At 68.9% G+C, this 16,501-nt stretch overlaps 3 protein-coding genes across 4 annotated transcripts; 2 read left to right on the plus strand and 1 right to left on the minus strand.

Annotated features, from left to right (window-relative positions):
• Positions 1-69: 69 nt before the first annotated feature.
• On the plus strand, positions 70-5,163 carry WDR6 (WD repeat domain 6). Its single transcript, XM_055805716.1, has 6 exons — positions 70-168; positions 242-2,663; positions 3,006-3,101; positions 3,303-3,419; positions 3,628-3,746; positions 3,853-5,163. Exons 1-6 carry the CDS (start codon positions 102-104, stop codon positions 4,341-4,343), a joined length of 3,312 nt encoding a protein of 1,103 aa, XP_055661691.1. The 5' UTR covers positions 70-101; the 3' UTR covers positions 4,344-5,163.
• On the minus strand, positions 5,060-12,684 carry DALRD3 (DALR anticodon binding domain containing 3). 2 transcript variants are annotated; one of them, XM_055805717.1, is made up of 13 exons: positions 12,392-12,684; positions 9,144-9,424; positions 8,780-9,060; positions 8,469-8,527; positions 8,250-8,372; positions 7,871-7,941; positions 7,201-7,259; positions 6,752-6,834; positions 6,545-6,668; positions 6,375-6,433; positions 6,151-6,264; positions 5,858-5,926; positions 5,060-5,621 (listed from the first exon to the last, which is right to left on the minus strand). In XM_055805717.1, the coding sequence occupies exons 1-13, from the start codon at positions 12,578-12,580 to the stop codon at positions 5,502-5,504; spliced, it is 1,632 nt and encodes a 543-aa protein (XP_055661692.1). In that variant the 5' UTR covers positions 12,581-12,684; the 3' UTR covers positions 5,060-5,501. The 2 variants fall into 2 exon arrangements, with proteins under 2 accessions (XP_055661692.1, XP_055661694.1); XM_055805719.1 differs by lacking the exon at positions 12,392-12,684 and adding an exon at positions 9,517-12,199.
• Positions 12,685-13,745: 1,061 nt separating this feature from the next.
• NDUFAF3 (NADH:ubiquinone oxidoreductase complex assembly factor 3) lies at positions 13,746-16,089 on the plus strand. Its single transcript, XM_055805720.1, has 5 exons — positions 13,746-13,899; positions 14,078-14,270; positions 14,368-14,434; positions 14,740-14,840; positions 15,021-16,089. The coding sequence occupies exons 1-5, from the start codon at positions 13,844-13,846 to the stop codon at positions 15,114-15,116; spliced, it is 513 nt and encodes a 170-aa protein (XP_055661695.1). The 5' UTR covers positions 13,746-13,843; the 3' UTR covers positions 15,117-16,089.
• Positions 16,090-16,501: the final 412 nt, after the last annotated feature.

A 16,501-nucleotide genomic window follows, 5' to 3' on the forward strand; every position in this document is an offset into this window, starting at 1 on the left:
GCGGGGCGGCAAGGTGCGGCCAATGGGCAGCGGGCGGGGCGGGAGCGGCGCGCGGGGCTCAGCCAATGGGCGGCGGGCCGGGTGGCGGCGGCGGCGGCAAGATGGAGTCGGTGGCGCTGGTGGCGCCGGTGACGGCGCTGGAGTTCGCGGGGGACGTGCTGCTGGCGGGTGAGCGGCGGGACGGGGATGGGGATGGGCCGGGCCGGGCGGCGGCGGCGGCGGCTGACGCGGTGTCCCGCAGGCACGGGCCCGGAGGTGGTGGCGTTCCGGTTGAGCGGCGGCGGGCCGGCGGCGGCGGCGGGCCGGCGGAGCGTGCTGCGTGAGGCCAGCGTGCTGGGGCTGCGGGCCGAGCGCGGCCCCGGGGCGGCGAGGCGGGTGGCGGCCTTCGGCGGGCGCTGGCTGGCGGTACTGGCGGTGCGGGCCGGCGGACCGGGCGGCGGGGCGCAGCTGGCGGCGTGCGGCGGCGGCGCGGCGCGGGAACTGGGGGCGCGCGTGTGGGAGGCGCGCTGGGCGGCGGGCGGGCGGCTGGCGCTGGCGCTGAGCGGCGGGGCCGTGGCGCTCTACGAGTGGCGGGGCGGCGGGCGCTGGCTGCAGCGGGCGAGTTGCGGCGGGGCCGGGGCGCTGCGCTGCGCCGTGCTGGCGGGGACGGGCTGGGCGCGGCTGGCGCTGGCGGCCGGCACGGCGGCGGGGACCGTGGTGGTGTGGCGGGCGGCGGCGGCGGCGGCCCCGCGGCAGCGGCTGCGCGGGCACCGGGGCGCGGTGCTGGCGCTGTGCTACGCGGCGCCGCGGGGGCTGCTGGCCTCCGCCTCCGAGGACCGCAGCGTGCGGCTCTGGGCCGTGGGCGAGCTGGGCGACGGGGACGGGGCGGGCGGCGGGGCGGGCGCCTGCCTGCTGGTGTGCTACGGGCACGGGGCGCGGGTGGCCGCCGTGGCGCTGCGGGGGCCGCACCCGGTGAGCGCGGGGGAGGACGGCGCCTGCCTGGAGTGGGACGGCGGCGGCGGCGTGCGGCGGGCGCGGCGCGGGCACCGGGGGGCCCTGCGCGCCCTGGCCCTGCTGCCCGCCGGCGGCCGCCTGGCCACGGGCGGCGACGACGGCGGCGTGCGGCTGTGGCGGCCCCGGCGTGCGGCGCCGGGCGCGATCCCGCTGGGGGCCCCGGGGCGGCCGCGGGCCGTGCTGCTGGCGGGGCCGCGGCGGGTGCTGGCGCTGGGCGAGGCGGGCGAGCTGGCGGCCTACGAGGCGGCGGCGGGGCGCTGGGCGCCGGTGCTGCCCCCCGCCGCCGCCGCCGGGCCCCGCGGGGTGCTGGCGGCCGCCCCGCTGCCCGGCGGGGACGAGGCGCTCTGCGCCCTGGCCGGCGGCGACGGTCGCCTCCTCCTGTTCGCCCTGAGCCGCCCCGGGGCGGCCGCTCGGCTGCGGCCGTTCGAGGGAGCCGTGCGGGGGCTGGGCTGGGCCCCCCGGCCCGGGCTGCCCCCCGCCGCCGCCGCGCTCCTGGCCTCCGGGCCCGACGGGGAGCTGCTGTGGCTGGACGTCGCGCACCGGCCCGGGCGGGCGCCCGGCGTGCGGCTGATGGGGCGGTACCTGCTGCCCGCCTGCCGGCAGCGCTGGCACACCTGCGCCACCTTCCTGCCCCGGGCAGGGCTCCTGCTCTGCGGGGACCGCCGTGGCTCCCTCCTCCTTTTCCCCTGCAGCAGCTGCTCGGGCCGGGCTGCGGAAAGCGCTGGCATCACCTGCAGTGGCACCAACCCAAGCGGCGAGGGCTCCAGCAGTGAGTCGGAGACCTCTCGCTTGGTGCACAAAGGGGCTCTTCCCCTTGAGGCCCCGGTGTCCGTGCTCTTCGGGCTCCATGGGAAGACAGGGGTTACCTCGGTGACCTGCCACGGGGAATACATCTACAGCACCGGCCGGGATGGCGTCTACCGCCAGCTCCGCCTGCGGGACCAGCAACTGGAGGTTCTGCGGAAGCACAGGCCCTGCAAAGGGCTGCAGTGGATCGAGGAGCTGCGCTTCACCCCGGACGGGGACCTGCTCGTGATGGGCTTTCACGCTGACAACTTCGTGGTGTGGAGCAGCAGGACTGGCGAGAATCTCCAATGCATCCCCTGCGGTGGGGGGCATCGCTCCTGGAGCTACTACAGCAGCCCCTTGGCCGAGGCCTTCGCCTTCATCAAGTGTGGGGACGTGATGCTGTACCACCGCGACGCCGAGCCCTGTGAGCAGCAGGTGCTCCTGGCCTCCCTGCACGGGCGGGAGATCACCTGTGTGCGGCGTCTGGGGGCGGTGGAGGTGCCTGGCCATGCCACCCTTAACATCTTCGTCACCGGCAGTGAGGACACCATGGCCTGCATCCTGGTGCTCAGCGAGTACTCCCGGGCGGCCGTGCCCCTTGCCCGGCTCAGTGATCATGTTTCCAGTGTGAGGGCTCTAGCGCTGGCCAGTTCCGTGGGACCTGGGGACAAAGGCTTCGGGGATGAGGGCTTGTCTGTCCTGCTCTTCTCTGCGGGTGGCCGGGCACAGATCGAGTGCTACCGGCTGCTGTGTGCCAGGGACCCAGCCTCCGAGAGCGCCGTGGCCTGCCAGGTCATCCATGTGGGCTCCCACCGCCTGGACGAGCACTGGGAGCGGAAGAAGAACAGGCACAAGCTCATCAAGATGGACCCAGAGACAAGGTGATGCTCAGGGCCTGCCCAAGGCAGGGTTAGCAGTGGCCACAGTCCGGACAGGTATTGGAAACAGCACTGGTTTCCACTGGGATACCTGCTCTGTGCAGCTGTGGGCCCTGCTGAGGCAGAAGGAGCCAGCGTGGCTTTGTGCACGCACCCCTGGTGTCCTGTGCCCAGTGGCTGGGCCTCAAGGGGCCTTTGGGCCTAGGGAAAGGCTCAGTCTTTTTCTCGTTATCTCTGACTGCTCAGAGTTGCATCCCACGCTGGGCTTGGGCTGCTCTGCTGGGCCACCTGCATCCCTTGGGCTGCAGGCGTCCTGAGGCAGCAAGCATCATGTGTCTGCTGCAGGTACATGTCCCTCTCGGTCATTCCTGGGACCAGCACCAAGCAGCTGCCCATGCCCTGGAAGTTCCTGGCTGCTGCCTGCAGCGACGGATCAGTCCGGTGAGGAGCCGTCACTGGGCCTGGCAGGGAGAGCAGAGCTGGGGCTGGCGATGGGAGCAGAGCAGGCTCTGCAGGAGAGGCTGCTGCCATGGATATAGCCAGCTGGGAGCTGGGAGCAGGATGGCGCATGGTGGGAAGTGGGGGTAGAGGTGCTTGGAGCCCGCTTCTCCCACAGCCAACTGCCTCCTTGCCCCATCACAGGGTCTTTGGGCTGCTGGAGGCTGCTCGGAAGCTGGTGCTGGTGGCAGAGTCGTTTCACCACCAGCGCTGTGTGCTGAAGGTGGAAGCATTTCTGTACACGCGGGCAGGAGGGGAGAGGTGAGCCCTGAATGCTGTGCTGCAGCTGCTGAGACTTTGGGAAGTGTTTGTACTTGCAGGGAAGGCAGCCAGCAGCTCAGCAGGCGGAGGGAAGGGAGAAGTCAGTCCGCAGGGGCTGTTCTGCCACTTCCCCGGGTCTTGATGGGGACCCTTGGGTCTGCCCGCCACAGGGCTATGGCCAGAGGCTCCCCCAACATGTCCCTTCTAGGAGGCACCTCCTGTGCAGTGCAGCCACCGATGGCAGCATCGCCTTCTGGGACATCACCAGCCCCATCGCGGAGGCGGCGGCCACCCTGCAGCAAGCAGAGGGAGAGATGCAGCCCCTGGGTGGGTGCAGCTACCGGCAGCTCTGCTCTGCCTCCCAAGGGAGGCCACGCTGGTGGCTCCTCTGCTCTCTCTGACCAAGGTGACAGTTACTCTCCTGTTTTCCCAGCCCTGGGCACACCGCTGCTCACCATCATGGCCCACAGCTGCGGTGTGAACAGCCTTCACATCCGCGAGATGCCGGAGGGACGTTACCTGGTGGCCAGCGGCAGCGACGATGGCTCCATTCACGTCTGCCTGCTGGAGGTGGCCCTGGGCGGGGGAGAGGCCGCAGGGGGGACCTGCTTGCACGTCCTGGAACGGGTGGCCCGGCCCTGTGCCCACGCTGCCCACGTGACAGGGATCCGGGTGCTGCGGCCAGACCTGCTGCTCTCTGCCTCCGTGGACCAGCGCCTGACGCTGTGGCACCGGCACCCGGGCGGGCTGGATGAGCTCAGCACCACCTTCTTCCACGTGCCTGACCTGGCCGAGCTGGACTGCTGGGAGGTGAGGGAGGCTGGGGGGCAGCTGCGGTACTACTGCGTGCTCTGCGGGCAGGGCCTGGAGATGCTGTGTGGCATGGCCCCCCCCGAGCCCCCTCCACCAGAGGCTCCCCAGTAATGGGACAGGTGAGCAGCACACACCCTGCGGTTGTGCTCTGCCCGTCACCGCAGCCCCTGTGATGTGGTCACACAGTCTGCATGGCGATGTGGCCCCTCTCGAGGGGACAGGCGTGCTCGGCTCCCTCGCAGACAACACAGCCACATCTGGGGTGCTCAAGGCCGGTGCTCTCAAGGGAGAAGGCAGATGTGACCCCTCGTGGACAAGCCTGCTGCTCCCCAGGCAATAGAGTGGTCATCAGCCCACCCTGCCCCGGAGAAGCTCCTCCTCCCCAAGGTGCGAGGGACCCACATCCGGGCTGTCCAGCCCTGGTCCCAGAGAGCAACCTGCTCAGGAGGGTGCTGAGCACCAGGGCCCAGCTCTGGAAGCTTGAGGGCCGCGGGTGGCCAAGACTAGTCAGGCGCTGGTCTGGCACACAGCAGGCTGCAGCCTTCTGCTCCCCGCAACACGGCCCCGTGCGATGGCCCGGGCCCCGCGGTGCTGGGGACTCTGCAGAAATGAGTGGAGCTCACCAGGAGCACAGATCCGCTGCAGCAGCAGCCTGCAGGACGAGGCGGGCTGTGCCAGCCTGGGCTTGGCCACCCCACCCCCAGAGCGCTGCCTCGAGCTGAGCGGGTTGTTCCTGCACAGCAAGAGAAGGACAAACAGCGGCACGTGGCCCCAGCCCTGCCTGGAGCAAGGTGCACTGCTGGGGTCAGACTCACACACACGGCCTCTGTCCAGCAACAAGTGTATTTGTCCAGCTCAAGCAAGCCTTGAGCCTCAGCAGCTCCCTGCCAGCACGGAGCAACCTTCAATACATGGCTCTGAGTGAAGCAAAGTTGGTGTCTGGCTTTGTGGTGACTGGTCCCTGGTGCCACCTTCCCTCATACTCCACAGCCCGGCTTGCCGGCTGCTACAGGCGTCCTCGCTTCTGCTGGCGTGGATGTGGCAGGGCGCCCATTGCCCACGCCCGGCACAGCTGCAGGTGGCGAGCGGCCAAACCCTCAAATGGCACGGGCGGCGGGGAGCACCTGCGTGGGGCTGAGGCATGTCCCGACTCCCTGCCCGACAGTGGGGCAGCCCCTCACCCTGCCAGGGAGGACGTGCCCTGTCCTTCCCCTCAGGGCATGTTGTCCTGGTGCCTGTCGCACCTCGGCACAGCCCTTCAGTGGTGGCTCAGATCTGGCTGAGAGGAGGGAGGTGCAGAGTCGCCAGTGCGCTGTGGAACACATCCCTCACTGCTCCCAGCAGCCGGAGGCGGGCAAACATCTGGTCAAAGAGGTGAGGGAACGGCTCCTGCAGGGAGACCAGCAGCAACTTGAGCCTGGTGGCCATGCTGCCCCTTGACAGGCTAGCCCTAGAGGCACTGCTGCCTCTGCACCCCGTGTATGCATCCAGGGGCTGGTGCTGGGCTGCATCACACTGCTGGCACCCTGGAGCCCCATTCCCCACGTAGCTGCCCCACAACTGGAGTCCAGCCCCAGGAAGGACTGCAGGGCCGCAAGCCTGCAGGCCTGGGCTGTCCAACTCACCCCCAGGACATGCACCCGGTTGTAGTAGGAGCTGAAATCCATGCTGAGCTGGATCAGGAACTTGCACACCTGCAAGACAGACGGCTTCTGCTGGCATGGCAGGGTCTGGCCGGCCTTGGGCCCTTGCCCCATCCCAACCACAGCAGAAGCAGCCCCACTGGTGTTAAAGTCTCTTCCCTCGGCACCACCCCTGCATCACTGACCGGTGGGCCGCACCCTGTCAGCATGTAGCTTTGCCCTAGGCAAGGACTGTTGGAGCAGCACCCATGGGTGCTACGGCACGTGGCACTTACTGTCTCTGTGTTGGCTGTGATCCGGATTCCCTTGGTGGGTGCCGGTAGCTGTGCTGCCTGCTGCAGGACTTCAGGGAAGGGCAGGAGATAGTTGAAGAGCAGGAGCCATTCGCCCTGTGAAAGGATTACGTGTGTAAGAGAGGGCTGGATCCTCCTGGGCCAGCAGCATCCACCACCAGAGCTGAGGGCGTGCAGGTCCCTGCATTCCCCTTGTCAGCACTCACCTCTTCCCGGAGGCAAGAGAAGTTCAGTTCCGACGCTGGTGGCAGAGGTGGGTACGTGCCTGGAATGGAGGCGGGAGTGTTACTGCACCCGGAGAAGCCCCTGCAGCTCCGTGCATGAGGAACGGCCCAGCAGTGACTGTTAAGAGGGGGGTCACGGGGCTGGTGCTCACCCCGCTCCACAGCCTGTTGGTAGGTGGCGAAGAGTGTGGCCAGCCGGGCACAGTTGTACATCACGAAGGCACCGCTCTTGGTTCCCTTTGTGGAGATGCTGCTGTCCTCCAGGTCCAGGGTGATCTGAGGGCAGGGAGAAGTCACAGTCCAGGCTGCTCAGCCCAAAGCCGCTCCCCCATTCCCACGGCTCGCCTGCCCTGTCCTACCTGACTCCGGTGAGCAGTGCTCAGCATCTCAAACCTGATGGCAGCCACCGTGAGGGTATCAATCACCTCAGTCCAGGCCTCATCTGTGGAGAACACAAGTGGCATCACACACAGCTTGCTCCATTCCAATGTACTGTCACCCCCAGTGCCCAGGCAGGAACTGCCCTAGGGCCAGGGGGCTCAGGTGGCAGCAGGGGACCACCACATTTCCCCAGACCTGGCCCCCGTCTGCAGGTGCTGCTCTGCGCCAATGCCCTGCGTGGCAGTTTAGATGCCTGCTCCCAAGCAGGCTCAGCACCAGGCTCCATAAGGGAGGGGAGAGGGAGCACCATGCAGGGGAGGAGAGCCCCACTGGCTGCAGACTCAGAGGTGAGGGGGGAGACTCGTGGGAGCAGTGGAGATGGGGATGGAGCAGCATCTGCGCATGGAGGCACAGAGCAAACCCTCACCTTGCGCAAGTTCCCCATACTTCATCACAGAAGCTTCGTACATCTGGCACTTTCGGAGCCTGGGAGGAACACAGACACTCACAGCCACCACCCCTGGGCTAAGCTGGCCCCAGAGAGTGCCCCAGGGCTCCCCCAGCCTTTGGGCTGCTCAGGGCTTCCCAACTGCAGCAGCAACCCAGCCAAGCAAAAGCAGTACAAAACCTCTGCAGGCTGGGCAGGGACACCTGCACCATAGCCAGCCCCTTGTGGCGCTGCCTGGAGAGGGCTGCAAGGAAGCCACTGCACTGGGGACAAGTTTTGCCTTTTGGCTGAGAAAGGGCCACCCCCATGCCAGGGCTGTTGCTAATGCGTGAAGGCAGGGAGACACCGTCCTGCACCACTGCAGCACCCGGCCCCTGCAGCTGCCTTCCCTTCTGGCAGCCCTCTGGCAGAACTGAGGGCCAGAAGCTGGAGGAGGCCACTGCAACTGGGGAGGGCCCTGGGGGCTCCATCCCGCACCTCCAGTCCTCTTGAAACAACCCTGAGGCCAAGGAAAAGCAGAATGGATGGACTGCACAGAACTCTGTGCACCACCAGCTCGCTCAGTGTTGCGGGGTGGCTGCCTGTGCGCCCACGGGGCCAGACAGAGCACAGGGAGCCTTGGCAGGCACCTTGCTACACACCAACTTACTGAAAGTACTGCTCTGCCCCGATGGGCGATGGGGGGTTTGTCACCTTCACTGGCCCACAGACAAGGTGTTTCTGAAAGAGAGGGGAGAGGCCAGGGCTTAGGTCAGACTCCAGACCTCCACCAAAATACAGTGCAGGAGAACCAGACTAAAACCAGCTCTGTTCTCACTGTGTCACTGCGGTCTTCTCCTGCCCCCCTTCCTTAGGACTGAAATCCCAAGGGCCGAGATGCTGCTTCATGGCTTGGCAGGAGTGTGGGGAGGCCACCAAGGGAAAGGGAAGCCTCACAAGAGCCTCAGCATTTGCTGTGGGGATTGAAGGAACCTGGCCGAGCGCAAGGGTACTGGGGGCCACAGTGAGGAGGGTCAGAGGTTCCTCACCTGCAAAGCCGTGTGGGCTCCCGGATCCAAAATCCTCCAGAGCAGATCCAGCTGCTGCTGCTGGAATTCCTCCTCACAGCTCACCACGTGTATGATGCTGCAGCAGCTCCCTTGGCCTCCAGCCTGCAACAGAGCACAGCAGGGAGCTCAAATGCTATTGCGTGACGTAAGGGAATGATGTCCGGGAAGCGAGAGGCAGGCAGCGCTGCAGTTACTCACCGTGCACTGCAGAACGGCTTGCTGCAGCTCAGCCAGGGACCACAGCTTCCCCTCTGTCACTGAAAGAAGGAAGGACAGTCAGAGTGGGCTACAAAAGGTTAGCCACCCCCCACTATCTGGTCTGCCCCAGGCTGGCTGCATTTCTGGCTCTAACCAGACTGAAGGGGAGTAAGAGGAGAAGGCAATTTGGATCCAACACACACATCACCACCCCCTTATTTTCTGTAAAAACAATCAGGAAAAAAAGGAAACAGGCCTGTTCGCAGCCATTTGTCCCCCTGCTGTCACACTAGAGCTACTATGAGGCTCACCCAGAAGGACATCTAGATTGGGGTCATAGCCCACCAAGCCCTGCTGCTCCATGAAGCTCTTCAAGTGCACTTTACAGATGACATCCTCGGGCAGCACGGCTGCGTCCAGCCCCCGCTCACAGGCTGTGGCACAGGGGGACCGGCTTAGCGCTCGCTTCAAGGCCAAGACAGCGTCAGGGAGGGACGAGCCACCGGAGCCAGAGGGCCAGTCGACGTGGAGCTGCCGTAGGAGCTCCCGGTCACCCTCCTCAGCCAGGGCAGGGACCAGGCAGACGCCAACCCTGCGGGATAGGGAGAGGGGGGCGCTGGCAGCCGACCCTGCGGCATAGGGGGAGGGGGGCGCTGGCAGCGGTGTGGCACTCACCCCTGGGTGCGCAGCAGCTGGGCCAGGTGGTCGGCCAGCAGGAGCGGGCGGAGGTGCCGGAGCCGCAGGGCGGCGGGGCCACGCAGGGCCGGGCAGTGCAGCACCACCACCCCCCCCTGCGCCGCCGGGGCCGGGCCGGGCGGGGGCCCCAGCAGGCGCCGGAAGGCCTCGGGGCGCCGCACCTGCACTGCCAGCCCCGCCGGCGTGTGCCCGCAGCCCCGCACCGGCAGCACCCCCGGGCCGCGCAGTGACGTCACTCCCGCCACGACGTCAGCGGGCACCTGCCGGGCGAGACGGCAGAGTCAGGCCCGTACCGTACCGGGCCCAGCCCGCAGGCCCTGGCCGCGGCCTGACCCACGCCGCCGCGGCCTACCTGCCCCCCGGGGAAGGCGGCGCTCAGCGCGGCCCGCGGCGCCAGGAAGTCCCGGTGCCGCAGGTTGCGGGCGCCACTCTCCTTCACCCACAGCGCGGCGGGCCGACCCAGCGCCCCGTTCAGAGCCCGCAGCGTCGCCGCCACCTCGGGCCTGCCCTCGCCCGCCTCCATGGCCGCCGCTTCCGCCGCTGTCCGCCGGAAGTGACATCACCGGCCCGCTCACACGCCCCTGCTCGCAGGCTGCCGCCATCTTGGGCGCGGCGCGCGGTGCTCCCCGGCGGCCATCTTGGGCGTGGGCGGGCCGGGCGGGGCTTGGCCGCCATCTTGGGGGCGGTGGGCGCGGGGCCGCCATGATGTGCGCGGCGGGCAGGGCCGGGCCGCCATGGTGGGTGCGGCGGGCCGGGGTGCCCGGTGCCCGAGGAGCGCGGTGGGGCTCGGCAGGGTGTGTGCCCCGGCACTGCCGCCCTCCGCAAAGGCCTCTGGGGAGGCCCCAGTCCCTCGCCGGCCCCGGCACAGTCTCCTGCCAGCATGGCCTGGCCGCCGGAGGGCCAGCGGTGGCACCCTGAGGGGAGGCTGCGGGGCCAACAACCAGCAGGGCGGAGCGCTGCCCCCCCGCAGCCCTGGGCTGGGGACCAGGGGCAGCTCCAGCCCGGAGGGGAGGGGGCACTGCTCCTCAGCCCCCTCTGGGCTGCTCCCGCCGGTCCCCAGGCACTAAGGGGGCCCAGAACCGAAGCCACTGGCTGCTGAGCAGAAGCAGGAGCGCCAGAGACTGTGCCAGGGCTGGACAGGCCCAGGCAGCCGCTGCCACTGCACAGGAGACGGGCTGCCCGGGCAGCAAGTGCAGCTGAGTGCCAGCAGCTGCCCCTGGGCTGCCGGGAGCCACAGGGCAGCAAGGGGCCCCGTGGGCAGGTTTGGCAGCCCTGGGCCATGGCGGGCGGGTGGTTTTGGATGGACCAGAAGACCCTGGCTGTGGGCACAGAGTAACTGCCAGGCCCAGGCTTGCCATTTCAGCCTTGCCACCCTTGAGGCGCCCAGGGCTTGGCTAGGGTGTGACAAGATGGTTGAGGAGCCTCACCTGCACTTGTGAGGCAACTGAGCTCTGCACAGCGAAGGACAATGAGCAGCTGTGGGTGCCCTCCCTGCTGTGCCCTCCTCTGAGCCTGCTTGCTGCCCCAGCTCTGGCTGCTCTGCTGGTCCCAGCAGGAAGGATGGGTGCCAGGAGCTGCCCTCCTGCCTAGCACATTAGCAAAGCATCCCACTCATCAGCCCCGTGAGGAAGGAGCTGGAGACGATTAGATCGTGCCATTGCGGTCTTGATTACACGTGCAGATCCGAGCTCCTCCACAGCAGTAGCATCTCAAGCATAGATCTGAAAGAGTGGAGGGCCCACAAAGCTGCCTGGCTCCCTGAACAGTGCAGACAGGCAGGCAGCGACCGATATGGCTCCCCCTGGGGCTGGAGTCGAAGCCAGCTCTGATCCGGGGACAGGGACGAGGGCCCGGCGTGCCCCAGCCCCATGCCACCAGGCCTGCTCGGTGAGGAGTGCGTATCAGGAAGCGCCAAAACCACGTCCCACCAGCAGCAGGGAGCATGTGTCCCCGCGGAGCTGGGGACCTGCCCTTCCCTTCCTGTCCCCATGAGGCTGGAGGGGGGGGGGGGGGCGCTCTGCCTGCAGGGCCCAAACCGGTTCCTCCAGGGCTTGTGTGCTGGCAGGGCCAGGGCGAGGGCAGATCCTGGCAGCACAGCTCATCGCGTGGCCTCTGCCAGAAACACAGCAAATCGTCCTGGGGCTCCGTGGGCTCTAAAGCCCAGGGGCTACAGCCCCCAGCCTTGGCAAACCCGCAGCCCTGGGTGTCCCCCGCAGCGTTGCGGGGCCGTGCCATGGCGGGGTGCTCCCTGCACCACCCACAGCCAAGAGGTGATCTGAGAATCCTGCTCACACCAGACCAACTGCTGACTGTCTGCAGGGCAGGAGCCACCCACGACCCCTGCCCAGCTGGCCAGAGGGGACGCGCCGGCACGGGCTGGGAGCACACTCCAACCTCGTGTCACCACTTGGGGTGGGGTCCAAGGCTGGATCCGTCCCCATCCCCAGAGTGCCGGGGGTCCCCACAGGCAGCCCACACGAGGCCTGGCAGCACAGTGGCCCGGGGGAGGGGGTGCTCTCGGAAAGAGCTTTGGACAGACACGACATCCCCGATGGCTCTCTGGCTGCCTGCTCAGCGGGAGTGATCGTGTCATTCCAAAGCTGTCTCTCTCTAGGGGACGGATCCTGCCCGGGCACTGCTCACCCCTGCCAGCGCTGGGGGGCCGCCGGGCACCAGGGAGAGCGTGGCGCGGGCCGGAGGCAGCAGGAAGCACATACAGCATCTCGTGACCAGCACCACTCTGGTGAAGGTGGCCACATCCACGCCAGCTGCCGCTCGGCACGCTCGCCCAGACGGTTAGTCCCCAGGAAGCAAGCTGCTATTTTTAGCCGTCAGGGGCACGAGAGCAGCAGAGAGCCCCCAGCCCCGGCGTGGAGGTCTGAGCTGCGAGGCTGGGCGCCAGTGACCCCCATCCCGACACCCCCCTTCTCCCAGCGTGGCCCCCATGCGCTGCCCTGGCCCCACAGAGGGGCTGGAGCGGGGCAGGCGGCTCTCGCCCCTGGCCCAGCGCGGGGCGGCGGGCAGCGGGGTGCAGGGGCACATGGGGCGAGGCGGGGGCGGGAGCGCGGGTAACGAAACCCCAGGGCAGCTGGGCACAGCGGGGACAGCTGCTTTTGGGATTCCGTTGCCCGCGCCGGCGCCGAGGAGGGATGGGCACAGGGGCCACCACCACGCCACCCCGACCCGGGGGGCAGCTGGCAGGCCAAGGGGGGGAGAGGGTGACTTACCGCCAGGCACCAGGGCGGACGAGCTGCACGGGAGCCCGCAGCCGGGCTGGTTGTGGCTGGGGGTGCGAGCAGAGGCTGGGGTTGTGCCGCCGGCTCCCCCCGCGCCGTGGGCCGGGTGCCAAGGGGAGGGCGGCACGGCTGAGCCAAAAGGAAACTGCTTCGAACAAAGCCCCGGTGGGGCTGGAGCATCTGGTGCCAGCCCAGCGGCCCCCACCGCGGCCTGGAAACCTGAGCCACCCCCGAGGGAGGGCACCCGCCCCAGCACCTGCGCCCGGTGGCGGCACCGCATGGCCCCCGCTGCTGCCAGCGCCTCCAGCCCACCCGCCAGCCCGGTGAGGCGGCCCACGGGCCTTCGCCATGGGGGAAGTGAAACCGTGTGGGGAACCCCACCTGCTCCAGCTGGCGCTCGCCGAGGGGCACCCGGGACCCTGCCGCTGACCGTCGACCGAGGGTGCCTGGCCACGGGGTGCCGGGGATCCCCGACGCCTCCCAGCCCACGCGGTGCGGCAGCGGGGAAGGTCCCGTCGCTGACACCGTGGAGCCCCTTGGTAGCCCCCGCGGTGCCGGGGCTCCGGCTGGCCCCAGGTGGGTGGCACGGGGGGACACACGTGGGTCCCCAGCCCCAGGGCACCCCACCGCGCCCCCGGTCCCCTGCTGCTGCCAGCCCCACCGCGTGTGGCCTGGGGCGAGGGGGGCGAGGACCCCGGCACCTGTCGGGGCGCGGAGGTGGCGGCGGGGGCTCAGCCCGGCCGGCAGCGGCCACCCCGCGGCGTGGCACACCGTGCCGGGGCCGGCAGGGCGGCCGGGGAGCCGTGCCGAGCCCGGGACAGCCCCGAGCCACCGGCGGGGCCAGGCCGGGGCCGGGTGCGGAGCCGGGCGGGCGCCCCGCGGCTGCGGGACGGGAGCGCAGCCCGGCCCCGGCCCCGGCCCCGGTCCCGCTCCCTCCCGACGCCCGGCCCGGCCGCCCGTGGGGTGGCGGGGCCCCGGGACCGGGAGCCGCCCGCTCCCCTCTCACCTCCGGCCCCGCAGCCTCCGGCGCAGCAGCCCGGGCCGGTCCGCGGCCCTCCCGGCGGCGGGGATCGGGGCACCCCGGGCGGGTCCCCCGCGCCGCCGAGGCAGGGCCGGGGCAGCTCGGCCCCCAGGGCCCCGCACCCGCCGCTCCCCGCCCCGCCGCCGCTTTCGGTTTCGCTCCGGCGCCGGCCGCAGCCCGGCCAGGGCGCAACCAGGTCGGGGCGGGCCCGGGCGCGGAGGGAGGGTGTCGGTAGGTGTGAGCGCGTCCCTCCCTGCCCGCCCCCCGGCAGGAGGTGGGAGCACCGGGGGGCCCCGGGCCGGCCCCGCTCCCGCCCCCGGTGCTGCTGTCCCAGCCCCGCTCCGCGGCGGCGCCGCCGGCCACCAGGGGGCGCGGGCGAGGCCAGGGGCGGGGCGCTCTGCGCTTCCGGTGGCGGCGCGGCTATGGCGGTGGCGGCGCTGCGGCTGCTGGCGCCGGTGGTGCGGCGGGCTCCGGGCGGGTACGGGCACGGGCACGGGCGCCGGGGCCACGGCCGGCACCCTGCGGCTGGGCGGAGGGGATCGCTCTGTGGCCCAGGGGCGGTGGCCGTCGGGCTGCCGAGGGGGTAGCTGGGGGGTGCCCGTGGCTCGCTGTGCGGTGCCCGTGGGCCCCACGTGTCCGGCTCCCCGTCCCCGCAGGGTGCCGTGCCGCGCTCACCGCCTCACGCCGGCAGACGACGAGCTGTACCAGCGGACGCGGCTGACGGTGCTGGAGCCCGAGTCCCCCAGCACCATATTCATCGAGGGCTACAACAGCCGCGGCTTCACCATCAGCGGGGACCTGGTGGTGGGGCCCTGCGCCGTCCTGCCCCGCGCCATCCTCCAGTGGAACGTGAGTGCCCGGCGGGGCAGGGGCTGCCCGGCCCCCCGCGCTGTGGGTGAGCGCCCGGGGGGGTCTGCCCCGCTCAGTGCCCTCCGCGTCCCTGCAGGTTGGCTCCTACCGGGACATCTCGCAGGAGAGTCTGTCGCTGTTCCGGCTGCTGGAGCCCCAGATAGGTACGTGGGGCAGCCGGGCCAGGCTGTGCCCCTTGGGGCCAGCGGGGCGAGGCCCCAGACACAGCCCCCCCCAGCCCCGTGCTGCCATTTGGGGGGAAGGAGCTGCTCTGGCATCCTCCTGCCCTGCAGCGGGGCCGGAGGGGGGGCTGGAGGGGGGCAGCGGGCCAGGCTTCCCCCCCATTTGGGCTCCTGTAGGGGGGGGGGGGGGGGGCTGCTGGTCCCTGCAGGGGGGGCGGCTCTGGCCCAGGCAGCCCCAGCGCGGCCCTGCCCACCCACCCTTGCCTGCGGTGCTGGCCTGGTTGCAGAGATCCTGGTGCTGGGCACGGGCGACAGGGTGGAGCGGCTCCACCCCACCACGCTGAAGCAGATGCGGGAGTGCGGGATCGCTGTGGAGGTGCAGGACACGGTAAGGAGCAGTGTGCACGGGCAGCACCCGGATGAAGGGGCTGGGGGTGGCCGCTGGGACCCCCCCCAGGGCTCTGCCTGCCTGGGATGGGCAGGGAGCAGGGGAGGTCGTGTGCCCAGCGGGGAAGGACAGCATCTCCCGGCCGAGGGCTGGGGCTTCACTCCCTTTTCTGTTTCACAGCCAAATGCGTGTGCAACCTTCAACTTCCTAACAAGTGAAAAGCGTGTGGTGGCTGCTGCGCTCATCCCTCCGCGGGGCACCTGCGTGGGGCTGTAGGTGCTGCCTGCCGCAGCCAGGGGATGAGCAGCAATTCCCTCGCCTGCCTGAAGCCCCCGAGCATCACTGCTCCTGGTGGAGGAGCGCTTTGGATTAAGCTTTCAGAGCTGCTGGCTGGGTGGCCGCTCTGCACACGGGAGGATGCTGTGAAATGCGTGGGCTCGGCTCTGCCCGATGTCCCTGGCTTCTCGGCCTCCTTGCCCAGGCCGGGGGCTGTGGGGCACAGCAGGAGGCATGAGCATTGCTGGCAGCGCCGCACCCACAGCCCTGCTCTTCTGCCGAGGTGGTGCCTGGTGCCTTGGCAGCAAGAAGCCGTGGCCCCGGGGCAGGGTGGAGGCTAGTGGGGTGAGCTGTGCACCCCCCGGCACATTTGGAGCTCCTCAAGGAAAATACATGTAAATCAGAAACACACAAAGCGATTGCGTGGTGGTTAACACACAGCAGCGCGAGGCTGTAACCCACCAGCAGTGAGTGAGCTTGCTGTGGGCAGCATGCGTTGGTGCCAGGGGTATCACTGGCACAGCCAGCACCAGCAACTGGTGTGTCCCAGCTGGTGCTGGCCTGCCCCGGGCTTTCCTGTGGGTTCTCGTCCTGCTCTGCAGCACCAGTGTCACTTGCGAAGCCTCGAGCTGCAAGTGGTCCCTGGGTGCTGCACCCTGTCTCCCTGCAGGCTCAGCTCAAGCAGGGGACACCGAGATGGTCACTGTCATGTCACCCCTACCTTGCACTGGTTTGTGGCCATGGATGCCGCCCCTGGGGCTGGGGAAGGGTGTACGTGTACCTAATAGCAGGCTTGTGCCCCAAACCCTGCCACCTCTGTGTGCCCAAGGGGGGTGGGATGTGGCTGTAGTCCCCAGCCCTGGGTGAGGCCGTGGGGAAGCTTTACTTGACAAGTTAGCTGCTTTAATGAATGTTTGACACAATTATGTTGTAATTTAAAGCTCTGGGTTTAGCATGTGTGGATCTAATTTGACATTGCCATGCTGCGGAGTGATTTTTTTTCAGTCAACAACATCGGTGACACAAAGTACTGACGGTAAGCACATATTCTTTGGCAGAAGTGATGTTTGCACGTGCACACAACCGATACAGGTGTAAAATACCTTTGTCACCTGGTGTTGCAAGCACAGGTAACCTGGCCAAGCCAGGGAGGGCTGCACTGGTCAGGCATGGAGAGGTGCGAATTTTACAAGCCCCTGCCCTTCCAAGTTCGTTGTCCACATGCCTTCTGGCAAACAAACCGTCCATGACGCTCAGGCAAGTGATCTGTACCACACGCAGACCAGCCCCAGGGGGTGCGACTGCAGGGGGACGCTGGGAGCCATGGGGACAATAGGGGATGGCGAAGGGAAGGAGAAAGGCAGATTGGGGAGGACAAAGCACAG

Source organism: Falco peregrinus, chromosome 5, assembly GCF_023634155.1.
Source record: "Falco peregrinus isolate bFalPer1 chromosome 5, bFalPer1.pri, whole genome shotgun sequence".
NCBI lineage: Eukaryota > Metazoa > Chordata > Aves > Falconiformes > Falconidae > Falco > Falco peregrinus.